General features: G+C 50.1%; 1 protein-coding gene across 1 annotated transcript; it reads right to left on the bottom strand.

Annotated features, from left to right (window-relative positions):
• Positions 4,460-11,734, bottom strand: LOC102183975 (cystatin-13-like). Its single transcript, XM_005688123.2, has 3 exons — positions 11,546-11,734; positions 6,441-6,554; positions 4,460-4,543 (listed from the first exon to the last, which is right to left on the bottom strand). The coding sequence occupies exons 1-3, from the start codon at positions 11,732-11,734 to the stop codon at positions 4,460-4,462; spliced, it is 387 nt and encodes a 128-aa protein (XP_005688180.1).

Genomic DNA, 24,197 nt, shown 5'->3' with positions numbered 1-24,197 from the left:
AGCAGCCTTGTGCAGCCTGGTTCCAGAGGATGAGGGCTGGGCAGCTGGGGCTGTCCTTCTAGCAGGGCAGCCGGCTGGGCCTGAGGATGGGTCTCTCCCCTTCACACACCCGAGCCACCACAGGTGGAACAGTCTGCACAGGTGCATCTGGGCTGTGCCTCTGGCTTCAGCATCCCTGCTCCAGGCAGCCCTTCAGAGGTAGGTTTGCTGGAGAAGCCTGTGGTTGCCTTGGGACTCTAGGTAGCAGTTGTGTGGTCCTTCTCCCTCCCTCCCTTCCTCCCTATGTGGCCTGAGTGAACATGCGTGCTCAGTCATTTCAATTGTGTCTAACTCTTTGTGACCCCATGGACTGTAGCCCACCAGGCTCCTCTGTCCTTGGGATTCACCAGGCAGGAATCCTAGAGTGGGTTGCCACGCCCTCCTTCAGGGGATCTTCCTGACCCAGGGATCAAACCCGTGTCACCCGTGGCTCCTGGCACGGCAGACAAAATCTTTCCCGCTGAGCCCCAGGGAAAGCCCCGTGTTACCTGCTCCCATGTGTGTGGCAGACTTTCTTGGGGAAGGGGCCAGTCTTGCAGTGTGAGAACTCTTCAGCATGTAAGGGTCCTCCACCCAGGTCTGGCTGGCTTTCCAGCCCGGGACTCAGGCAGGGCCTAGGGGAGCCCGGCTGCAGGCATCCTCACTGTTGGCGGGCACCGCTCAGCGTAGGCACAGCTGTGTGCTTGTCCCCCTGCTACCTGGTCACAGACCCCGCTGTCTGTGACCCTTCCCGCCCCGACCGCTCCTTCTGCTCCTTCCAAGGCCTTTCCTGACTCCTGGCTCTTCCATCAAAGAAAGCTTTCAGGGTCCTTTAGGCACTGTGACCCCATCATGTTTCCAAGGAATCGACCTCACTGTTCCCCTCAAGCAGCTCCTGGGAAGGGTCTCCCTGGGGTTGCTCCAAAGTGGGGAAGCTGCCGGCCCTTCATGAGCTCACCCCTTGGGGCAGTGGCAGGGGGTGCTTGTTGCCCTAAAGGTCTGGGAGCGAGCAACGAGATAGAAAACAGAACATGAAGTCTGTTGCAGTGTCAGGGGGCCTGCTGCCTCTATGGGACTGAGGTGCAGAGTCCACTCGGAATCCAGCTTTTATTCCTGATTGCTGACTACAGACTTTCTTTGATCTCTCTTTCCTAAGACACTACATTGACATAGTCCAGATCTTGTTTTTACCCTGGGCCGTTCCCTTCTGGGAAATTTTTGGAAACAATTAGCAAGTGCATAGGCAGTGTTCATGCCTGACGCTGACCCAGTATTCCAAGGTCCATGCTTTCATGATCCCAGTCATACTCCCTTCTGCGTCTGGCCTTGGGGCCTGTAACAGGCTATTATTTTAAGAAAAACATGGAAAATAATCATCAACACAGTTTCTTGATATATGCTATTTTTCCAGATGCTATTTCTATGAAATTTCTCAAGGCTGTGAAAGTACATTATTAGAAATTCCCACTATAAGTACTGAGGGCTTTGGTGTTTCCGCCTGGATGACGCTGCTGCTGTCAGCCATGGGAGTGGGGCTGTGTAAGTGGTCCTGCCTCCACAGGTGGCTGCAAGGCCTGGCTTTGCCTGGCCCCACTGGGCCCACTTGTCCAGAAGGGAGGACCTCTGGGGGTGCTTGGCTTCGTGAGCCCTAGATGGAGGGACCCGTCGTGGAGGGAGGAGCTACCTCCCTGGCCCTGTGCACCTCGCCTGGGATGGCACGACCTGGCCCCTTCCTCTTTCTGGAATCTGTGTGCTGAGGAATCATGGGAGTGGGTTTCTGGCCCAGCTGTCCCTCCCTGGGCAACAACCCCATCCCCCCAGTAGAGGCGAGGTCGCTGGGCCCCAAGCCTCACCCACAGCTCAGAAACAAGACTATAGCGTGGTCTCTGCCTTCCCAGCTGCTAACCTGCTGGCCCGAGGCGCCATCACCAAGGCTGACGGCCGGGCCCTGAGAGGGCCATGGAGGGAAATACAGCGTCAGTGGCCAACGCGCTACCTCCGGATCCTGTGCTTTGCTCTGTGGCCACTTTCTCATCTGCCAGGAAACATTTCAACACTTTCCTCAGCTTTCCCAGGTGTCAGGGTCCAGGCAGAGCCCTTGCTGTAGTTCAGTAGCTCAGTGTCGTGTCCGAATCTTTGTCACCCCATGGACTGCAGCATGCCACGCTTCCCTGACCTGTCTCCCGGAGTTTGCTCAAACTCATCTCCACTGAATCGGTGATGCCATCCAACCATCTCATCCTCTGTTGCCTCCCTTCTCTTCCTGCCCTCAATCTTCCCCAGCATTAGGGTCTTTTCCAATGAGTCAGCTCTCTGCATCAGGTGGCCAAAATATTGGAGCATCAGGCTCAGCACCAGTCCTTCCAATGAATATTCAGGGTAGAATAAATAAGTATTGAACACAAAGGAACAAGCAAGTGGAGACCTTACCTCTGCAGATTCCCTGGACCTCACCCATGGAAACAGAGGTGGGGGTGGGGCTGTCAAGTGATGGGCAGGACCAGCTGTGGGGCCTCCTTGGCCTCAGTCTGCTCTCCAGGCTGCATCTCCCCTTCCGGTCCCCAGACCCCCAGGGGCCTAGAGTCACCCTGGGATTTGGACTCTGGGTTCCTCTTGCTGTAGTCAGCCCTGAAAGCAACATGTTCTGCTGGGAAATGCGTTTGTGAGTCTTTCTTTTTCCGCCCCCAAATCCTAATGACATATGCTGACGAGCAGTGAAATGGGTATGACAGATGAAGAGGGACAACCTTCTAGGTATGAATGAGTCACGAAGCTGAACCGTCCAGCATGGCAACACAGTCAATAATGTTGTTAACACCTTTGGAGGATAACAGATGGTAACTAGAGTTATGGTGGCTATCACTTTGTAACGTAGAGAAGTATTACATCACTGTAAGTTCTACACTTGGAACTAACAGTGTTGTATGTCAGTTACACTGTACTTTACTAAAAAAAAGAACTGAGGTGTTTCTCTCCCAAGCCCTGCAATGGCTGCAGGCTCCTCTCAGGAGCTTCAGATCCCCCACCAGCCAGTCTGCCCCACACAAGCGCCCACCGCGGGTTCTGCAGGAGAAGTCCCAGGAGATTCATCCAGCAGTCAGGTAGGTACCCGCTTGCTCCTGTGTGCTTGCTCACACTTACCTGGCTGGCCCTGACCTGCCCTCCAGGGCTGTCGTGTCCACCACTATGTTCTGGAAAGTGCTTCTTTTTCGTTTGTTAATTCACTTCACCATCTCAGCCCAGCCCTATGCACAGATACACAGACAGAGAGACAGACAAACAGACACACACACACACACACACACACACACACACACACGCACACACGGCGGGAGCCTCCCCTGATTGGCATCTCCCGGTCGCCACACCTTGCAGCCCTCTCTCCCGCACTGAACTGAAGTTAATCAAAGTGGCCAACAACCCAGAGAGGTGACGTATATTTCCTCCGACGCTGGGCCACCAAGAGTGCCATAGCTTCCAACCTGGACTTTTGGACACTCTGTCTGGGGGAAGATGTCCGCCTCACCCAGCACACAGCAGCTGTGCAGACAGACCCCCACAGAGGACAGCAGAGACCACGTGCCCACAGCCAACACCAGCCAGTAGCCACAAGGGCAAGCCGCCTGGGGAGCGGGCTCCCCAGAGCCAGGCTCACCTTCAGACCAGGGCAGTGCCGTGAGAGCCTGAGAGTGACCTCAGGAGCGGTGACACCAACCAAACCACCCCAGACCCCTGACCCACAGACGCCACAGTGAAACAGATAAGCTGCTTGAAGCACCGAGGGTAGGTGATCAGTCATAAGGCATTAGATCATAGCCCCACTCTGAGAGCACACACACGAGTACGCACACACATGTGCAGGCACATGCCCAAACGCAGCTTTCTCTTCCTGCACCATCACTCGCATTTCCCTGCCTCGATTCAGAACCGAAAGCAAAACACAAGTCTCCCAGTCACCCAACTACCTCCCAGGCTGGATCGGGAGGGGTTAAAACTGCGTCTGAAGCAAGACGCTGTGCCTTCTGCAGCCCTGGGAGGGAGCTTTCCGTGGAAATCCGTGGACAGACATTCTCAATGCATCCTCAGGGCCTTGCAGAAACTCCCCACCTGAAGCAATGGAGGAGTGGGGCTTCCTGTTAGTTCCACACAAAGAGCTGTCAGTGGAAAGTAATTTGTGCCCAGAGCTTGGTGAAATATGGTAACAGGTTCACATTCTCTTCCATTCACTGGGAGCAGACTGTCCCCGCAGGTGAATGCACTGACTAAGCGGAAGATACTACCCTACCAGCACCGCATCCATAGCCTTCGTGCCTGGAGAATGCACAAAAAGAAAGCAGGCTACAAAAGGGAAGTCGAGAGGTCAGATGTCTTATTTAAGTGTTTTACAAGTATCTTCACTTCTTGAAATGCACACGAGAGCGGCAGAGTGGCTAGCTGACCATTAGATAGGACTGCATTCTTTCTTTAGCATCTTGAGTTCAAATTTCCAGGGCTTGGATGCCACAATAAAGGTGCAATAAAATGCCTGGGAGAGATAAAAAGCATAATAACTCATAAGCAAGAAAAATTTAAAAAAAGAAAACCACAACCTCCTATTTCCGGGTGTCAAGATTTGGCTTAAGGAGGGGCCAGTCATGTCCCTACAGGCCCCTGAACAGTTGACCTGATGGCTGAGGAGACAGGTTTGCAACTGAGATGAGTGCCACTTTGGTTCATGTTCCTGCGATATGAGGGCATCACAGTCAGGGCTCCATTTGCTCCAAGAGAGCAAGTATTGGAGCCCAGGATGAAGTAGCCTGGAGAAATCCTCCAGTCCAGCTCTAGACTCCCCCCCACCACCACCACCCACGCAGACTTCCTGCAGCCCCTGGAGACCCAGCAGGTCCTTCCCATGGGAGGCAGAACCAATACTCGAGGTCCTACTGGCTTTGGAAAGGGGATCAGAATCTGGCCAGGTCCCACCAGGAAAAGCTTGCAGCTGGGGAGCTGGGAGGAGACACAGGGCCTGCAGAAAGAGCGGTGCTCCCAGCTTCTGACCTAGGTGAGATCACTCTGTCCCTCTTCTTGCCTAAAATCTTTATTCAATCAGAATAAAAATGTAAAGTGAGAAAACCTCCATTACATCAACGTGGCACTCAGTAGAACTGAAGTTGTGTAAGAAACAAAGACTAAGGGGTCAGGTTGAGGGGGACAAAGGACCAAGCAACCAGGAACCCAAACTGGCCATGGAGGAACTGAGTCCAGACTGGCAGGGCATCCAGGTTGCGGGGGATCAGGATGAATTGAGCTGGTTTCTGGCAGTGTTGGGGAACACATTAGTTGTTCCAGTTGTTCAGTCTCTAATTTGTGCCCGACTCTTTGTGACCCCATAGACTGCAGCGTCCTAGGCTTCTCTGTCCTTCACTATCTCCCAGAGCTTGCTCAGACTCATGTCCATTGAGTCGGTGATGCCATCCAATCATCATCCTCTGTCATCCCCTTCTCCTCCCCCCTTCAATCTTTCCCAGTGTCAAGGTCTTTTCCAATAAGTCAGCTCTTCACTTCAGGCAGTCAAAGTATTGGATCTTCAGCTTCAGCATCAGTCCTTCCAATGAATAGTCAGAATTGATTTCCTTTAGGATGGACTGGTTGGATCTCCTTGCAGTTCAAGGGACTCTCAAGAGTCTTCTGCAGTACCACAGTTTGAAAGCATCATTTTTTTCGGCCTTCTTTATGATCCAGCTCTCAAATCTGTACATGACTACTGGAAAAACCATAGCTTTGACTAGACGGACCTTTGTCAGCAGAGTGATCTGCTTTTTAATACGCTAAGTTTGTCATCGCTTTTCTCCCAAGAAGAAAGCATCTTTTAATTTCAAGGCTGCAGTCTCTGTCTGCTGTGATACTGCCCTCAAATAACTATACAGTTTCAGAAATTCTTAGACTTTATTATTTAGTAAAAATTTAAATTATGGAACAGTATGCAGTGCAATTCCCTACTACACAAAAACACAAATATAAAATATAGAAAAAACTAGGAAATATAACAATAAGTTGACAGCAGTTAATTTTCCATAAGGGTAGTTATAGCTGATTTTGTTTCTTTCTTCTGTAGTTGATTTTCAGCTACTTAATACTTTGGAAAATTTTTAAATTTCCTACCTCCCGTGAACCAGGCCTATAACTATTTAAGATAATATCAGGTTTTAAAACTTTTCCCCAAGGAGATCAGATAGTTACCCTTTCTTCCTTTTTAAGACTCAATAAAGAAAACAGATAAGTTCAAAACCTATAGGAGATCTGAAATGGAGAATCTCTAAGAGCTGCATGAGCCCTGTAAGGGCAAAGATAAGAAGAAGATAAGAGATAAGAAGAATCTGGAGGCTAATGAGTGATTTCAAGCAAGATAATTCAAGATTGCTGAAGGCTGTCTCAGCACCTACCTTCTGCATTTGGGGATCCTCTTGTGCTAAACAGTTTTCAGTTCTCCCTGAAGTTTTCTTGCACTTTGTCCGTTCAATTTCGACTTCAAGAAGGTAATCCAAACTATCTGTGACCTGTCCGTGAATCATTTCAAGTTAGAGATCATCAAAGAATATGTGGTATCAGTTGTCATTTCTGACAAACAAACATGTCATTGACTGCTTGGGGCAAAGGATGTCTCCCCACATCCCTCCCTCCTATAGTTTCTTTTAACAGAGTTTTGGGGTAACGCAGAAGTGGTCCTTACCTTGTTCTCTCTGTCTCTCTGTTTCTCAATTTTTTTCATTATGATTTTTAATCTTAAAGCAATGACAGCTCTCATTGAGATAAATCAAGGAATCTATTTCGTAAAGACCATTTTCCTGGGAAAACTAATGGTTTGTTCACTGGAGCTTGGGAAAGAATCAACATTTTCAGTGAAATCCACTTAGAATATATTGCTTCCCTTTGGCAGTTTTAGTTATCTACACCTTATTCCATGTCATACACCCTCCCAAATCCCTGACTTTCCAGGCATCTCCCCTCACCGCCCCCACCCTGTCCAGAGCCCACCATAGCCCTGTACTCAAGGAGGCCTAACAGAGAAACCCAGATGAGCAACGGTAAATGTCCACTCTCATGATTGAAGAATGAAAATATGCTCGACCTTACTATTCATTAGAGAAATGCAAATCAAAACTACAATGAAGTATCATCTCACACAGGTCAGAACAGCCATCATCAAAAAATCTACAAACAAAAGTCCTAGAAAGGGTGTGGAGAAAAGGGGACCGCTCTACACTATTGGTGAGAATGTAAGTTGATACAACCACTATGGAGATTAGTATGGAGATGCCTTTAAAAAACTAAGCATAGAGTTCCCATATGATCCAGAAATCCTACTCCTGGGCATATACCCTGAGAAAACCATCATTCAGAAAGACACATGTACCCCAGTGTTCCATTGCAGCACTATGTACGATAGCCAGAACATAGAAACAATCTGAAAAGGAAAACAAAGTTTATAAGACGTTAAGGAAAGAATATTTAAAGAGAATGACCAGGTTAGTTAGATTCTGTACCTGAGTGCACAAGAATAAGAGATAATTCAGAAAACAGAGTAACCATTTTGGAAATTCTGGAAAAGTCACCTGGGCATTGAACAAAATGGGTGTAGGCAGAAATCTAAGTACGGTTTCACGAGTATAAAACATACTTTAAAATTTTCAGCTATGCACTAAGTGTGTGAAAGGACACCTGCAGGGGTGCCCACCAGGATTGATGTCTGCGGGGTATGTAAAGAAATCAGTGGTCACTTTCAAAACTACTTCCAAATGTACCCCAAGCACATTTTTCAGGACTGGATATCAAGTTTTCCAGTGCTGTTGGCATTTGGGGCTGTTGGCACTTTGGGGCTGTTGGCATTTGAATTTCTTGGCTGTGGGGGCCCTGCTATGCCTGAGGCATGATGACCCACATTACTGGACTCCATTCCTCAAATCTCAGTAGCAGCCTCTTCAGTTGTGATGATCAGAAACATCTCAGGCTATGGCCAAAAATGCCCTGAAGAGCAAAATCTATGCTCAGTTAAGAATGAGTGCTTTGTATTTGAGTAAATTTCCAAGTGAAAATTACCAAAAAAACAGACTTCCCTAAATCATCCTCAACAACCACTGACAGACCCCCGGCCCCACCTTTGCCCCTGATTGCCCAGGAAAGGGAGGCAAATGAGAGTCCAGCTGTGGATTCAGCCCCTCACTCCCGCCATGGCCAGGCCTCTCTGACTCCGTTGGCCTCCTGTGACACTGTGCCCTCCTGGCTGGCTGCACTGTCGTATCTTTGGCCCAGCTGGCATCATTCAGAGGCAGTAGCATCAGTGGATTAAGAGAAGACAGCCTGGGTTTAAATCTTGGCTCTTCTCTTAGTAGCTGTGTGACCCTGGGCAGGTTTCTAAATTTCTCTCTGCCTGTTTCCTCCTCTGTGAACTGGAGCATGTAGCTACACGCTTTTTCTTTAAGGGCCAGAGAGGAAATATTCCAGGCTTTGCAGCACAGATACAGCCCAGACGGCATTCAAAAAGTGTGCCTGGCAGTGTCCTAATAAAATTGTATTTATGGACATAAGTTTCAGTATAATTTTCATATGTCACAAAATAGTCTCCTTTTGTTTCTTATATTCATTCATATCTCATGGGATGTACTAAGAAGGGCCATGGGCCAGATTTGGCTGCAGGCTGTGAGTGACAACTGCTGATAAATATCTTCATAGTTTTAAGTTAAGTCATTCAGTGGAAAAGACCAATTTTCCATCTACAGGGCCTGTGGGTATTTTGTTAAGTTTCATCTGAATTGTCACCCAGTATTTTTCTGTTCGCTTTTGTTTGGGGAAAGTATATTCTTCCTTACTCCTCTCTTCAATATGTTTTCAAGTGAATTTAAAACACCTCTCTCCTAGCCTCTTTTTTAACCTGTTTCCACTTGATATTTTTGTATCCTTACCTGAATTCTAGAGCTGACAGTGAACTAAGAAATAAAATGGACATTCATGAAAAGAACCAGTGAACAGTATGAAATGATATGTAAGTCTTGAGATATGTGGGTCTTTGGTTTATTTTATTATTAAATGGTGGTTTAGTCACTAAGTTGTGTCTGACTCTTTGCGACCCTATGGACTGTAGCCCACCAGGCTCCACTGTTCATGGGGATTCTCCAGACAAGTATACTGGAATGGGTTGCGTGCCCTCCTCCAGGGATCCCCAACCTAGGGATCCAACCCTGGCCTCTTGCATTGCAGGAGGATTCTTACTGACTGAGCTACCAGAGAAGCCCAGGAGATTAAATATCAGCCTATAAATCAGAGCCATCTATTTCTATTTATATAAACACAGAGCACAGATTAAGAAAAATGGACTAGTCCCAGGAAAGGCAGGAACTTCATTAAGAGCAGCTATTAAATCTGAGCCCCTAGGGATGTGGGGTTTTAATTCAGCCACCCATTGGTGAATGCACATCCTGGCCCAGGTGTTGCTTCCTAAAAACACAAAGCACACAACTGGGGCCACAGAGAGAACCAGAGGGAGCCCAGGACCCACAGCCTGTGCAGATGGATGAGGTGTCAGGTGTCCCAACCTCTTAGGGGGTCAGGACACTGAGTGAAACTTCTGCCCATGTAAGGAAGCTGGAAAAGGAGGCAGGTTGGTGGTGGCTGGAAGGTGGGTAGTACAGGTTGGAGGGAAGATGGGGTGAGTGGAGGAGAGGTGTGGGTCAGGCCAGCGTCATCCATGGCACATCACCTTCTGCGCCTGTGACTACTGCTTCCTGCACCCCAACAACCCCACCTTGGGCTCCTGCATAGACAGCAGGACAACACTCTTTCTCAGGAAACACAGTGCTGGTTCCTCCAAGACACAGTCCATATTCCAACCTCCAGCTGCCCTAAGAGCATCCTTTATGGCCTTATTTTATTGTTTGTTTGTTTATTTAGCTGTACCAGGTCTTGGTTGTGGCATGTGAAATCTAGTACCCTGACCAGGATATGAACCCAGGTTCCCTGCAGTGGGAGTATGGAGTCTTAGCCACTGAACCACCAGGGAAGTCCCTGGTATTATTTTAAATCCAAGAGACAACACAGAAACACATCTTGCCTTTATCATCATGCTTCCTAAATTTCCTTTCATGAGAACCATTTCCTGCTCTACCCCCATTTTTCACAGCACTGATATTTAAATTTTTATCAATTTTTAAATTGGAGTATAATTGCTTTGCAATGTTGCGTTAGGTTCTGCTGTACAACAAGATGCACAGCAGCGTGAACTGGCTATATGTGTACATATATCCCCTCCCTCTTGGACCTCCCTCTGACGCCCCATCCCACCCCTCTGTTGTCACAGAGCTCCACGCTGAGCTCCCTGTGCCATATAGCGCCTTCCCACTAGCTATCTACGTTACACATGGCAGTGTGTATACATCAGCGCCACTCTCTCAATCTGTCCCACCCTCTCCTTCCCTCTCTCTGTCCACAAGTGCATTCTCGACGTCTGTGTCTTTATTCCTGCCCTGCAAATAGGTTCATCAGTATTATTTTCCTTGAAATCTACAGCACTGATATTTTGAAGCGGTCTTAGAGAATGCCCCGTAATATGCTTGTGTGTGTGCTCAGCCAGTTCAGTTGTGTCCGATTCTTTGTGACCCCATGGACTGTAGCCCGCCAGGCTCCTCTGTCCATGCGGGTTCTCCAGGCAAGAATACTGGAATGGGTTGCCATGCCCTCCTCCAGGGGATCTTCCTGACCCAGGGATTGAACTCGCGTCTTTTATGTCTCCTGCATTGGCAGAGGGGTTCTTTACCACGAACATCACCTGGGAAGCAGCACCCCGTAACATGGACTTGTCTAATTGTCCCTCATGAACACTTCACACATTTGGGGTGGGAACACGGTATACAAGTGGTGCCATGTCCTTGCAGTGATGTCCCATCAGAGGCACGTGGTGTCAGTTTGTCCCGTGTGTTCTGGTTGTAATTAATTAACAAGCAGTCCCTGTAGCTATGGCCCCTTCCCCTTACTTCTCTCCATCTTGGATGGCAGATTCATCACTGATCTTTGCCTGAGTTTGTTATCACCATGGTGGTTGCAAAAGGTGACTTTCTAGTTTCCTATTCTTTCGCATTTCTAAGTAGCCATTTTTTTGTAAAGAGGAATCTTCCCTTCTGCCTTGGTTCCTACTTACAATGAAAGCTGGGTGTGGAGTTTGTTTGCTTGTTCACTGTGTTACAACGCATCCTCGTCAACACTCGGGTGGATGATATCTGCTCACACTGTCCCAAACGTGGCCCCTTTAAGAGCCCCTCTGTGCTCTTACCTATGTTTTCTGATGCGACTATAACTACTTTTAAGTTATTTGAATGGATATATTATGTTTTACCCCCAGAATTATAAAAGAGAAAACTTAATTAACTTTCTTCCCCAAACCCCTAAATTAAAGTTTATAAATTTTGGCTCCAGGTATCTCTCAGCTGCTCTCAGCTGACAATGGCCCTCCCACCAAGGTGGGCATGGGGACAAAGGATGGGGAGCGAGAGCCACTAACCTGCTCCTGGGACCTCAGAATGTTCATCACCTTGTAGACATATGTGTCCTTGCTGGCCTCGTTGTACTCCTTCATGGCAAACCACAGTGCCTGCTGCACATACACGTAGGATGCTGAGATGTCTTGGAATTCCCTCGTCACCTTCTTCGAACCCCAGGCTTGGATACCTCTGGACGCGAGGGCCGCCATGGTCATCCAAAGCAGCAGGCCGGGGCAGATCCTGGCCATGGCTCCTCAACCAGAGGTTCAGGCCGAGTCCCTCCCGTCCTGCCGAGGCTTAGCGGACCCTGCTGCCTCCACACCGGCCCCTCCCAGCGCTGCTGCAGGTGGAAAGTGAACAGCTGTTAACATCATCTGCCCAAAAAGAAGCCACCTGCGAGAGGTCTAATTCAGTCCATTTGCCCACCACGGATGCTTCCTTTTTGGAAGGACACACACACCTCTGTGTGTACACACACACACACACACACACACACACACACACACACACACACACACACACACACACACCCTTGATCTTCCTGATAGCTGCCTAGGACCTGTCTGTGCCGGGACCTGGCTGCTAAGTGGGGGTGAGTCTCTCCAGCCCGTGGAAGGCCCTGCACTTGCTGTGTCCCCATCTTTCCGAGCCCCGTGGAGATGCCCTTTACACTCAGGAGGCAAGAGTCCCAGGACTGAGAGTCTGCTTTAGCCCAGGGCTGTCCGGCTCAGTCTCGCCTACATGTACAAGGGATGGCATGCCACTTGTGAAGCACCTTTGCTTTAGAGGAAGCCCTCCAGCCGACAAGGACCCACAGGACGTAGCTCTCAAGGCTGATGCAGCAGTTCAGGTGTAGGGGGCAGACCAGGAGCTAGCAGCCTGAGCCAAAGCTGGATCCATGGGGTGCGTTTGCCCAGAGAAGTAAGGACAGAGTGTCTGGGCTGAACAGAGGATGTAGTGTCTAAACCAAGAGACTCCTGGGGTTTAGATATAGACACCCAGCATCAAATACTCCCAGGGTCTTAGTTCAGCTGCTAATCCCATCTGGGATTGCCACGTGCCCTCTGCCAGGAATCACCAGCCAAACCTGTGCCTCCCAGAGACTGACCTGTGGGGAGGCTGACACACATGGACACCGGGTTCTCCTGCCCACCCTCCCGGCTGGCAGTAACCTATCCCTTCCCGCCCTGCCTCTGCTCCACGGCAGCTTTGACGTGACACACGATGGGGAGGAGTGACTCTCCTGCTCCATGTGCCTGGGCACATGGGCTAGCCGCCCAGGGCCATCTCCTGCCCACCAGGGCTACCCCCAGACCCACCTGAGCACCAAGGCCCTTTCCACAATGCTGTGGCCAAGCCCTGAGCTGGCCGCCGGCCGCAGGCAGCCTCTCTCCCTCCTCAAGACCTGAGCACGGTGGCTCTCGCCTGTGGCCAGCTCGTTTCCAGCCCACTCAGTTCCCAGCCATGTGCCCACTCGAGGTGTTTGTTGGGGCCAAGGTTGGGTGCTTCTGCCCCCCAGCTGCCCTCCCTGCCAGTGATCACCTCTGTGGCCCCTTTGTGACCTAAGCCCTGCCCCACTGATGCGGCCCAAGTGACCAGCCCCTCTGATGAGGGACCCTCTGCCTTCAAGCCTATAGACTCACTGGGGAGCCCACAGCATCTGCTGCCAGCACTGAGTTCCCATCCTGTCCCATGCCTCTGGACTTTCTAAATCTCTGTGCTTTGGATGGGCAGCTGGAAGTGAAGCCACCTCCAGCGAGTCTCTGTCAGAGTCCCATTGTGGGACCCCTTGGTCTTAGAGGCAGGAGGAGGCACCAAACAGCTGGGCTCAGGGGCCCTGGGCCTCCTCGCTCAGGAGGGGAGCCCAGGGCTAGTGACGAGGACACGAAGCCGAAGGCTGGCGATGGCCACGGGTGTGTGACCCTCTGTGGGAGGGACAGATGGCAGCCTTCTCTCCGCATCTCCAGGCCTGTCCCAGAAGGGCTCCCTTGGTCCAGGTTCCTCCCCTGTGCGTGCTTCTTCTCCCGAGTCAGGCTCCCCTGACGGTCACGACTCCGTCTCGCTCAGCACAGGGGCCTGGTTCAGCCGTGGTGAGGGACTTTCACGAACTCAGACACTGGGAAATCACTCTTTCTCTTTCCAGGATAACATACAGCCCAACGAGGATCACACCTGAGACCTGTAAGATGAGATCCAGACAGGGCCTGTGAGACCTGAAAGTTACCTGCTGAAGGGTCAGATGTCTGAGATGGAATCCTGGGCTGGAATTCAGGAGCCCTTACTAAGCTCATCTCACGTGTTAGCAAAGTAATGCCCCAAGTTCTCCAAGCCAGGCTTCAACAGTAAGTGAACAGTGCACTCCTGGGTGTTCAAGCTGGATTTAAAAACGGCAGAGGAACCAGAGATCAAATTGCCAACATCCACTGGATCATCGAAAAAGCAAGAGAGTTCCAGAAAAACATCTACTTCTGTTTTACTGATTATGCCAAAGCCTTTGACTGTCTGGATCACAACTGTAGAAAATTCTGAAAGAGATGGGAATACCAGATCACCTGACCTGCCTCCTGAGAAATCTGTATGCAGGTCAAGAAGCAAAAGTTAGAACTGGACATGGAACAACAGACTGGTTCCAAATCGGGAAAGAGTACATCAAGGCTGTATATTGTCACCTTGCTTATTTAATTTATATGCAGAGTACATATAACTTATATGCAGAAACAGTGACAGACTTAATTTGGGGGGGCTCCCAAATCACTGCAGATAGTGACTGCAGCCATGAAATTAAAAGACGCTTGTTCCTTGGAAGAAAAGCTATGATCAACCTAGACAGCATATTAAAAAGCAGAGAGGTTGCTTTGCCAAAAAACGTCCGTTTAGTCAAAGCTATGGTTTTTCCAGTAGTCATGTGAGAGTTGGACTAAAAAGAAAGCTGAGCACTGAAGAACTGATGCTTTTGAACGGTGGAGTTGGAGAAGACTCTTGAGAATCCCTTGGACTGCAAGGAGATCCAACCAGTCCATCCTAAAGGAAATCAGTGCTGAATATTCACTGGAAGTACTGATGCTGAAGCTGAAACTCCAATACTTTGGCCACCTGATCTGAAGAACTGACTCTTTGAAAAGACCTTGATGCTGGGAAAGATTGAGGGCAGGAAGAGAAGGGGACAACAGAGGATGAGATGGTTGGATGACATTACCGACTCAATGGACATGAATTTGAGTAAGCTCTGGAAGTTGGTGAAGGACAGGGAAGCCTGGGATGCTGCAATCCATGGGGCCACAAACAGTCAGACACGACTGAACGGCTGAACTGAACTGAACTTCTAAGGTTGTAGGAAACACAGAAGCCAGATGGAGAACAATCAATTGACCCACACATTTTGTACAATACACACTCACACATGCAGGCTCACACATCACCTGCTCACACAGATTCCTTGGCACAAAGTCACCAGGTGAATGGGAACACAATAAATTATTTGGAAGATAATTGGCAAAGGGCTAAGTTCTCTTTTATGGGAAAAGCTCTTTCAAAATGCAAAGCACAAAGACAATTTCCTCAGTTGTCTTAGTTCGGTGGGGCTAAGATGATTTGAGCAGATGGTATGGTCCAAAAGGAGTCCATTTCCCCAACTTGACCACATGAATTGTTTGAAAACAGTGATCTGGGCTGAAGTCTCTCTCCAGACGCCCTGGTTGATCCATCTTCCCCTGGCACCTTGCTCAGCAAGGGGCAGGGGGAGCCCATAATCCCTGGGAACCTGCTGGAGCCTACCCAGGTGGCCTTGTGAAAGTCAAAGGGCAAGGGTTTGAGGTGTTGACACTGTGATGGATGTGGACCCGCAGGACTGAGTTCTTGGCTGGTCCTTGGGCTTCCAGCGACAGAGAGGGGAGGGGTTTGTATCCTCTCAGCATGGCCCCACTCCCCCTCCCCCGCACCCCTGCACAGGACTCACTCATTTGCTTTGGGGTCATAGGCCATGGCAGATACTGATTGTTCCAGAAGCTATTGCCAAGTATGAAGCATCTCATTCTGCCCTGACTATGGGAATCAGGATTCATGGACCACCCACTGGTGCTCCTCACCCTGCTTGCCTCAGGGGGTGCAGCCAGTGGGCAGCTAAGAGGCAGGCTCGCCGCTCGGGGGCAATGTGGTTTTTTAAGCACCTTTCGTGGTTGCTGTTCAGTTGCTTGGTCATGACTGACTCTTTGTGACCCCATGGACTGCAGCCACCATGGGATTCTCTAGGCAAGAATACTAGAGTGGGTAGCATTTCCCTTCTCCAGGTGATCATCCCAACCCAAGGATGGAACCCATGTCTCTTGCATTACCAGGCAGATTCTTTACCACTGAGCCATCAGGGACTACCTTAAACAACTTTACTAAAATATAATTCTCACAGCATACAATCCAACCATTTAAGTGTGTGATTCAATGGCTTTTTGTGTCTTCAAGAGTTTTACATCCAAAACCATAATCAGCTTTCCCAGAAAGCCTAAACCAGTACCAGCCAGGTTCCCTGCCTCCTTCAACCCTAGGCAATCTCTCATCTACTTTTCAGATTTGTCTCTTCTGGCATTTCCTATAAATGGATTCATATTCTGTATAGTCTTGTAGTGCATGGCTTTGTCTTAGCATATTTTCAAGTTTCATCCTTGTTATAGCAAGAATTGCTGCTTCATTCCTTTTTATCACTGAATAACATTTCCCTGCATATGTGCGTACTGTGTTATATCTATCCACTCCCCAATGAGTGGACATGAGGGTTGTGTCTGCTTCTTGGCTATTATGACTAGTATTGCTCCAAACATCCTTATTCAGGCTTTTGTGTGGACATATGCTTTTATTGACTCATTGGAAAAGACTCTGATGCTGGGAGGGATTGGGGGCAGGAGGAAAAGGAGACGACAGAGGATGAGATGGCTGGATGGCATCACTGACTCGATGGACGTGAGTCTGAGTGAACTCTGGGAGTTGGTGATAGACAGGGAGGCCTGGCGTGCTGCGGTTCATGGGGTCGCAAAGAGTCGGACACGACTGAGTGACTGAACTGAACTGAACTGATGCTATTATTTCTCTTGGATATACACTGAGTTACTGAGTTACCTGAACGCTATATTTACTTTCTGAGAACCTACTAGATGATTTCCCAAAATGGCTACAGCATTTTGCACTCCCACGGGCAGTGTCTGGGGGTTCCAATTTTACTACATATATGCCAGCACTGGTTATGACCTCTGTTTTTGATGATCACCATTTGAGAGCCCCTTGGACTGCAAGGAGATCCAACCAGTCCATCCTAAAGGAGATCAGTCCTGGCTGTTCATTGGAAGGACTGATGTTAAAGCTGAAACTCCAATACTTTGGCCACATGATGTGAAGATCTGACTCCTTGGAAAGACTCTGATGCTGGGAAAGATTGATGGCAGGAGAAGGGGACGACAGAGGATGAAATGGTTGGATGGCATCACCGGCTCAATGGACATGGGTTTGGGTAGACTCCGGGAGTTGGTGATAGACAGGGAGGCCTGGTGTGCTGCAGTTCACAGGGGCCTCAAAGAGTTGGACACGACTGAGCGACTGAACTGAACTGAAATTTTAATGGGCATGAAGGGAAACAAGTGGTAAGAACTTGACAAGTATGATGCAGAACATCTCAATTTTCATCATATCAAGGAGTTTTGGGAAGTAATCTTTAAAAATACAAGAATCTAATAGGAAACTTGGAGAAAACACAGAAAAAGAAGTATAAATATCTCTAAAACACACTTGAAAACATGCTTAGCATCTTTAACAGAAATTCAGATTAACCCAGATCAATGAAGTATCACCATTCCCTTACTCTTTGGAAAAAGGTTGAATGCAATGATAGTGTCTAGTTGATAAGCCACCTTCATCAGCGTTGGTACATGGGGATCCAACAGTCCTTGTTCACAGTGATTTAGCAATCTCTGCCAAACATTTAAAAGTTACACAGTCCCCAACACATCTGAATCCAGGAATTTGTCCTACAGACATTTTTGTCTATGTGCACAATAGAGCATGGGCACCCTGGTTTTTCTTGTCTGGAATAGAACAGTTATTACCTAATTCTTCTGCTTTGATAGACTGCCCCTATCCTGGACTTTTGGCTCCAAAGAGCAGGCTTGCATTGAAATGAGAAAAAACACAACTGTTTACAAAACAGCATCTTCACCAGCGTTGTCAGCACAGACCATTTTCGAGGTCCTAGGCTGGGCTTGGGGCTTCCCAGGTGGTGCTAGTGGTAAAGAGCTCACCTGCCAAAGCAGGAGACATGAGGCGCAGGTTCAATCCCTGGGTTGGGAATATTCCCTGGAGGAGGGCATGGCAACCCCTTCTAGTATTCTTGCCTGTGTGGAGAATCTCGTGGGCTATAGTCCATAGGATAGAAACGAGTTGGACACGACTGAAGCGACTTAGCACAGCACAGTACAGGCTGGGCTCGGGTGGAGGGGAGGGATGCCTGGTGGGTCCTTGGTGAGGAGGGAGCTTTACAACCTGCATCAGAGGCTGTGTTTCTGGGGCTCATACTGACACTGGTCCCAGTCTGAGGCCTGCGGGCCGGGGGAGGCTGGAGGGTTTCGCTGAGGGCCTCAGCCCATCTCACTCCATGTTTCCAAACATCAGGACCTTCTCCACTTCTTCCTATGGATGACTGAGTCTTTCCAGCTCTTGTATAAACCTGGGAGATCCTCTCCCACCTGGATCAATGTGGGTGAGCCCTCTTAAGCAGGATCTCTGGACTCACTTGGGCTATAGGGCCAGAGAACGTTACTGAAATAAGTTATTTGGAGATTTAGTCTTTCTTTCTCTAGGCCTCTGTCCCTCCACTCTGAACCACTCCCCAGAAAGTTCTCCACCACCCACCTAAAGCCATTGGCCACCTGCAGGACTGAGGGTCTGCTTGGAGGTGGGGAGGGTGAGCTCTCAGCCAGACAGAGGCCACCATGAAAGGCTGTGCTGTTGAGGCCCAAACTCCAACTCAGCCTCAAAAGCAAAGAGCCTGGGAGGAAAAAGGCCAAATAACCTTCCTCCCTAATCACATTTGCTGGCTGCTTGCCAAGGCAGAGGCTGAGCGAGACACACAGGAGACACTGCCCAGGGCTGGACAGTTCAGTTCAGTTCAGTCGCTCAGTCGTGTCCAACTCTTTGCGACCCCATGAGCTGCAGCACGCCAGGCCTCCCTATCCATCACCAACTCCTGGAGTTCACCCAAACTCATGTCCATTGAGCCGGTGATGCCATCCAACCATCTCATCCTCTGTCGTCCCCTTCTCCTTCTGCCCTCAATCTTTCCCAGCTGACTCTTCTCCAGTGAGTCAGCTCTTCACATCAGGTGGCCAAAGTATTGGAGTTTCCGCTTCAACATCAGTCCTTCCAATGAACACCCAGGACTGATCTTTAGGATGGACTGGTTGGATTTCCTTGCAGTCCAAGAGACTCTCAAGAGTATTCTCCAACACCACAGTTCAAAAGCATCAATTCTTTGGCACTCAGCTTTCTTTTAGTCCAACTCTCACATCCATACATGACTACTGGAAAAACCATAGCCTTGACTAGATGGACCTTTGCTGAAAAAGTAATGTCTCTGCTTTTTAATATCTAGATATTAAATATTTAATATTTAATATCTAGATATTTAATATCTAGATAGATATTTTTAATATCTCTCTAGGTTGGTCATAACTTTCCTTCCAAGCAGTAAGTGTCTTTTAATTTCATGGCTGCAATCACCATCTGCAGTGATTTTGGAGCCCCCCCAAAATAAAGTCAGCCACTGTTTCCACTGTTTCCCCATTTATTTGCCATGAAGTGATGGGACCAGATGCCATGATTTAGTTTTCTGAATGTTGAGCTTTAAGCCAACTTTTTCACTCTCCTCTTTCACTTTCATCAAGAGGCTCTTTAGTTCTTTACTTTCTGCCATAAGGGTGGTGTCATCTGCATAGCTGAAGTTATTGATATTTCTCCCAGTAATCTTGATTCTAGCTTGTGCTTCATCCAGCCCAGCGTTTCTCTTGATGTACTCTGCATATAATTTAAATAAGCAGGGTGACAATATACAGCCTTGACGTACTCCTTTTCCTATTTGGAACTGGTCTGTTGTTTCATGTCCAGTTTTAACTGTTGCTTCCTGACCTGCATATAGGTTTCTCAAGAGGCAGGTTAGGTGGTCTGGTATTCCCATCTCTTTCAGAATTTTTCGCAGTTTATTGTGATCCACACAGTCAAAGTCTTTGGCATAGTCAATAAAGCAGAAATAGATGTTTTTCTGGAAATCTCTTGCTTTTTTGATGATCCGACAGATGTTGGCAATTTGATCTCTGGTTCCTCTGCCTTTTCTAAATCCAGCTTGAAGATCTGGAAGCTCATGGTTCATGTATTGCTGAAGCCTGGCTTGGAGAATTTTGAGCGTTACTTTACTAGCGTGTGAGATGAGTGCAATTGTGCGGTAATTTGAGCATTCTTTGTCATTGCCTTTCTTAGGGATTGGAATGAAAACTGACCTTTTCCAGTCCTGTGGCCACTGCTGAGATTTCCAAATTTACTGACATATTGAGTGCAGCACTTTCACAGCATCATCTTTTAGGATTTCAAATAGCTCAACTGCCATCCCATCACCTCCACTAGCTTTGTTCATAGTGATGCTTCCTAAGGCCCACTTGACTTCACATTCCAGGATGTCTGACTCTAGGTGAGTGATCACACCAACGTGATCTGGGTCGTGAAGCTCTTTTTTATGCAGTTCTTCTGTGTATTCTTGCCACCTCTTCTTGACATCTGCTAGGTCGGACATCGGGCTCCAGTCCTAGTTTGGGAAGGTTGCCCATTGCCCTTCACCAGGCTGTCATACATAATTCCAGCTTGGTTCGTCTCATCTGGTGACTCTTCTTTTCAGCAATGCCTTTTGTTTAGTCTTGCCCCAAGGGTGGCCTAATTGGGCGAGATCCTACAAAAATCACCCTCACTTTATCACAAATCTCCTTTTGTCTGAAGGGAGGATGGGGTCCAGCCCCCAGCACTTTGGAGCAATCCTCTGCTCTGTAGCCTTGCCCTGGCCCTGGGCCTCTCTCGTGGGTGAAGTTTGCTGTGACACTGAGAGGGTGAGGCTAAGTCCTTTACACAGCAAGCTCTCCATCTTGGCAATGGGCACAGTCCCACCTTCTTGTTTTTTGCACAGACAAGCTGAAGGGGAGACAGTGATTGCAGAAGGGCTTTCTCTGTGGGGGGCTGGGTGCTGTTCTGAGACAGAGTTCTGGAAGCAGGGCCCTGGGCATGTGTACACCTCAGGCTGAGCCCACCAAGTCAGACAGCTCAGGGGCCCGTCCCTGCAGTATCCATGGTGGGGCACCACGTGGGGCCGGAGAGCAGGTCATTGCCACTGATAATTCTTTTCCTAAGTCAGTCCCCAGAGTCACATTCCTTTTTGCGGGGGTGGAAGGCTGTACCCTGCAGGCTCCTGGTGTTCAGATAAGAGCTGGGGGCTCCTCAACCCAAGCCCTCCCACCCTCTATTCCCAGGGCTCTCTGTTCTCTGGGGAAGTGCCTTGCAGTCTGTCTTATCCCTGACCTACTTAGAAGTGGAAACAGTCAATCTGTGTCAGCTCAAGGACAAAGGTGACCTTTGAAATAATGCTTTTCAACTGTGGATGGGATGCGATTGACAGTAAGAAGTGGGAGGAACCTGCAGAGATAAGGCTCAGGCCTCTACTGCCCACTGTCCCCAAGGCCACCGTCCAACCCAGCCTCAGCAGAGACCCGCAGATCCAAGTGTCCCAGCCCTGAAAGCTGAGCTGGAACGGTCAGGCTCTCCGGCCGGGATGTGCAGAGCAGCTGACCCAGCCCATCCCTTGTCTCCATGGACCCGCTCACAGAGGTGGGCATGCGGTCCTCCAAGGTGAAGGCAAGCAGCCCCAGGACCCAGTTATACAGGAAGGACTGATCTAGACGGCAACAGTGTTGAGATAAGAACTTCATCTTCCGAGCTGGCCTGTGGCTACACCCCAGCCCCCACAGAGACCCTAGCTCAGGGGTGCTGGTGTCTGGGAGGTGGTCACACAGCCAACCCTGCTCCTGGCTTCACTCCCCTGACTGGGGGGCTCTGTGGGCCAGCCAGGACTCGGGACTCATTTACTTGTGCTCAGACACATTTATGTCTGAGAATGGAGGCCATTAGCTGGGACTGGTCCCCAGGTAGCCAGGCTCTGCTCGTAGGGTCAGTAAAACACTGTGGTGAGAGGGCCTCCCCTGGCCACGCCTGATCGTGAGCTCCAGGTGCCCACTTGCCCTGGGCACCCCCACCTCTGTTTGCCGTGGCTTCCTGAGCTTCCATCCTTTCCTGTCAAAGGCTGAACCTGTGTGCAGCCAGGAGTGGGGAGGCTGTCCATCATAGGGGTCGGTCCCACCGAGGGTGGGGACATGGTGTGTGAGTGCTGAAAGCTGGGGGTGGGGAGCACCCCAGTGTGGGCATGCCACCTGTGCGGCCAAACCATGGGTGGGGAATAGCAGGAAGGAAGTTTTAAAAATGCCCTGGGCACTGTAGACAAAGTGGGCACACAAGGGCATGTCTGGTGCCCACTGGCATCATCACTGGGCTGGAGAGTGGCCATCCAGGCCCTTCAAGTCACCTGTCCTTCCACTCTGGTCAGTCCACAGAAGATGGCTCCTCGGGGAGGAGTTGAGGAGCCTCTGGCTGGCCCTGGGTGACATCGACGGCTGCATTGACCTGGTGCCACACGTCCAGGAGAAACCTGGTGATGGGGACAGAGACTGTGGGAGGAAGTGAGTGTCCCGTCCGGTCTATTTCGTGATGACTCTCGTGGGGTGGCCCTGGCTGAGACCGCGGATGCCTGAAGGCAGATGGTGGCCTGCTTCTGTCCAAGGTCTCCAGGGAATCTGGGCACCCCCATGGTGGACCTGAGGGGGGTGGGCTTCACCAAGGAAAGCAGCCAGGCTGGCCAGGGACCCTCAGCCACAGAAGGGCCATCTCACTCTCTGGGCCTCCCCTCTGGCTGCAGCACCCTCCTCCTGCTTGCCCCTCCTCTGCCCTGGCCATGTCCATCCATCTCGAGAGAGGACCCAAATCTTTATCCCGTAAAACAAAATGGCCTTGTATTTTGATCCCGGGGTTGGAGTGAGGCGCCCTTGTATGGGTCCATCCCAGAGCTTGCATGTGGCCCTCCCACCCAGCCCCCTGCACAGGGTGGACAGTGGTGGCTGTTCCACACGCTTCCAGTGTCTGGGTCTTCACCCTTTGTCTCTGACTCCATTGGAGACCCTAGAAATGCACCCACCAAGTCTACACGTACCAACCAAGTAGAAAGGGGGACTCTCCCAAGAGGCATATGGAAGCTGAGTCTGTGTACCCACATGGCTTCCCAGTCAAGCAGGACCCCAGAGCCAGGCAGTCCCCAGGCAGCCCGGCTCAAGGCAAACAGACCTGCAGTGCCTCAGGGATAAAGGTGCCACAGGGGACTCGGCAGAGCTGGTGCAGCGCTCATGTCCCTGAGACCAACACTGGGCCGCATTCTCCCCACAGCCCCCCCGGGCCATTTCCCAGGCTGCAAGCCCGGCATCCCCTGCCACTGCAGCCCAAGTGGTCCCTGGGGTGCCTACATGTCCTGAGAGCTCTGGCTCCTTCCCAGCTCCACACAGGCCTGGGCTGAATGGATTCCTTGTTCGCAGTTAGAATGGCCATGACTGGTCACTGGGTGGAAAGACCTCAACCCCCTTTGAGCTCTGGACAGGTCTTGAGAATGGGCAGCCTCCGAGTCCACCTGGGCTGCCTGGTTGGGCCCTCATCTCCATGACTTCCTGGGACCCCATGCTCCGGGGTCCCAGAACAAAGTTCAGGATGCAGGGGGGCTTCAGCAGGATGAAGTAGAGGCTGCAGATCAGATCTTGGGGGCTCTTTCCCTCCTCTCCCCCTCAGTGGAAGTAAGTACGTGTGTGTGTGTGTGTGTGAGAGAGAGAGAGAGAGAGAAAGAAACTCCAGGAACATCTTACAGAAATGACATGAAACCCAGCAAGGAAAAGCGAGGCCTGCTTGGCATCATTTTTCATGTGAAGAGAGAGAAAACGAAGAGCCTTGGAGGGGCAGGTTGGAAAGAGATGAGGTTAGATTAAATTTTCTTGTTAGTTAACACACACTTAGAAATAGGCCTGTATGAGGCATCTCTCAGCAAGGCACACCTGTAGCACCCCAGTGGTGGTTGCCCTGCCCTGGAATGTCTGGCTGGCCCCACACTGTCCCCAGGCCTGCAGTGAACACTGGATTCCCGTGGTTCCCACCCAACAGGCCTGAAGGCAGGGCCATCCCAAGGGGCTGGTCCCAAAAGGCCCTTCCTAGGGCACCCACGTGTTCCTCTGGATCCGGGGGAACAGGCAGGTGGCTGTGGGCTGACCTGGGCACCCGGGCTGGGTGGGGGCTCTGCTGCTCCTCTGGGGGACGTCCCACTGGGGTGTCAGGGGGCACTTTTAGATGGAGCCCCCTGGCTGGTGAGAAAGAGTAGTTTTCAATCAGGGTATGAGTATTAGGTTGATGTAGAGCCTGTTTCAGGTCTAAATCCTGGGCCCTTGGTTGGGGGAGGCTCCTGGTGGGGAGGGGGGCAGAGCAGGGGCTGTCTGAGGAAAGGGGGGGGCGCAAGGCTGG

Source organism: Capra hircus, chromosome 13 (genome assembly GCF_001704415.2).
Source record: "Capra hircus breed San Clemente chromosome 13, ASM170441v1, whole genome shotgun sequence".
Lineage (NCBI taxonomy): Eukaryota > Metazoa > Chordata > Mammalia > Artiodactyla > Bovidae > Capra > Capra hircus.
This window is presented reverse-complemented; position numbering and strand designations above follow the sequence as displayed.

What these genes read in the sequence shown, in the direction of transcription:
- LOC102183975 (XM_005688123.2), bottom strand. Translation starts at nt 11,734, where the DNA reads ATGGCGGCCCTCGCGTCCAGAGGTATCCAAGCCTGGGGTTCGAAGAAG. An exon ending in TTCTGAGGTCCCAGGAGCAG is followed by an intron (nt 6,555 to 11,545) that starts GTTAGTGGCTCT and finishes ATTCACGGACAG; the next exon opens with GTCACAGATAGTTTGGATTA. An exon ending in AGGATCCCCAAATGCAGAAG is followed by an intron (nt 4,544 to 6,440) that starts GTAGGTGCTGAG and finishes TATCTCTCCCAG; the next exon opens with GCATTTTATTGCACCTTTAT.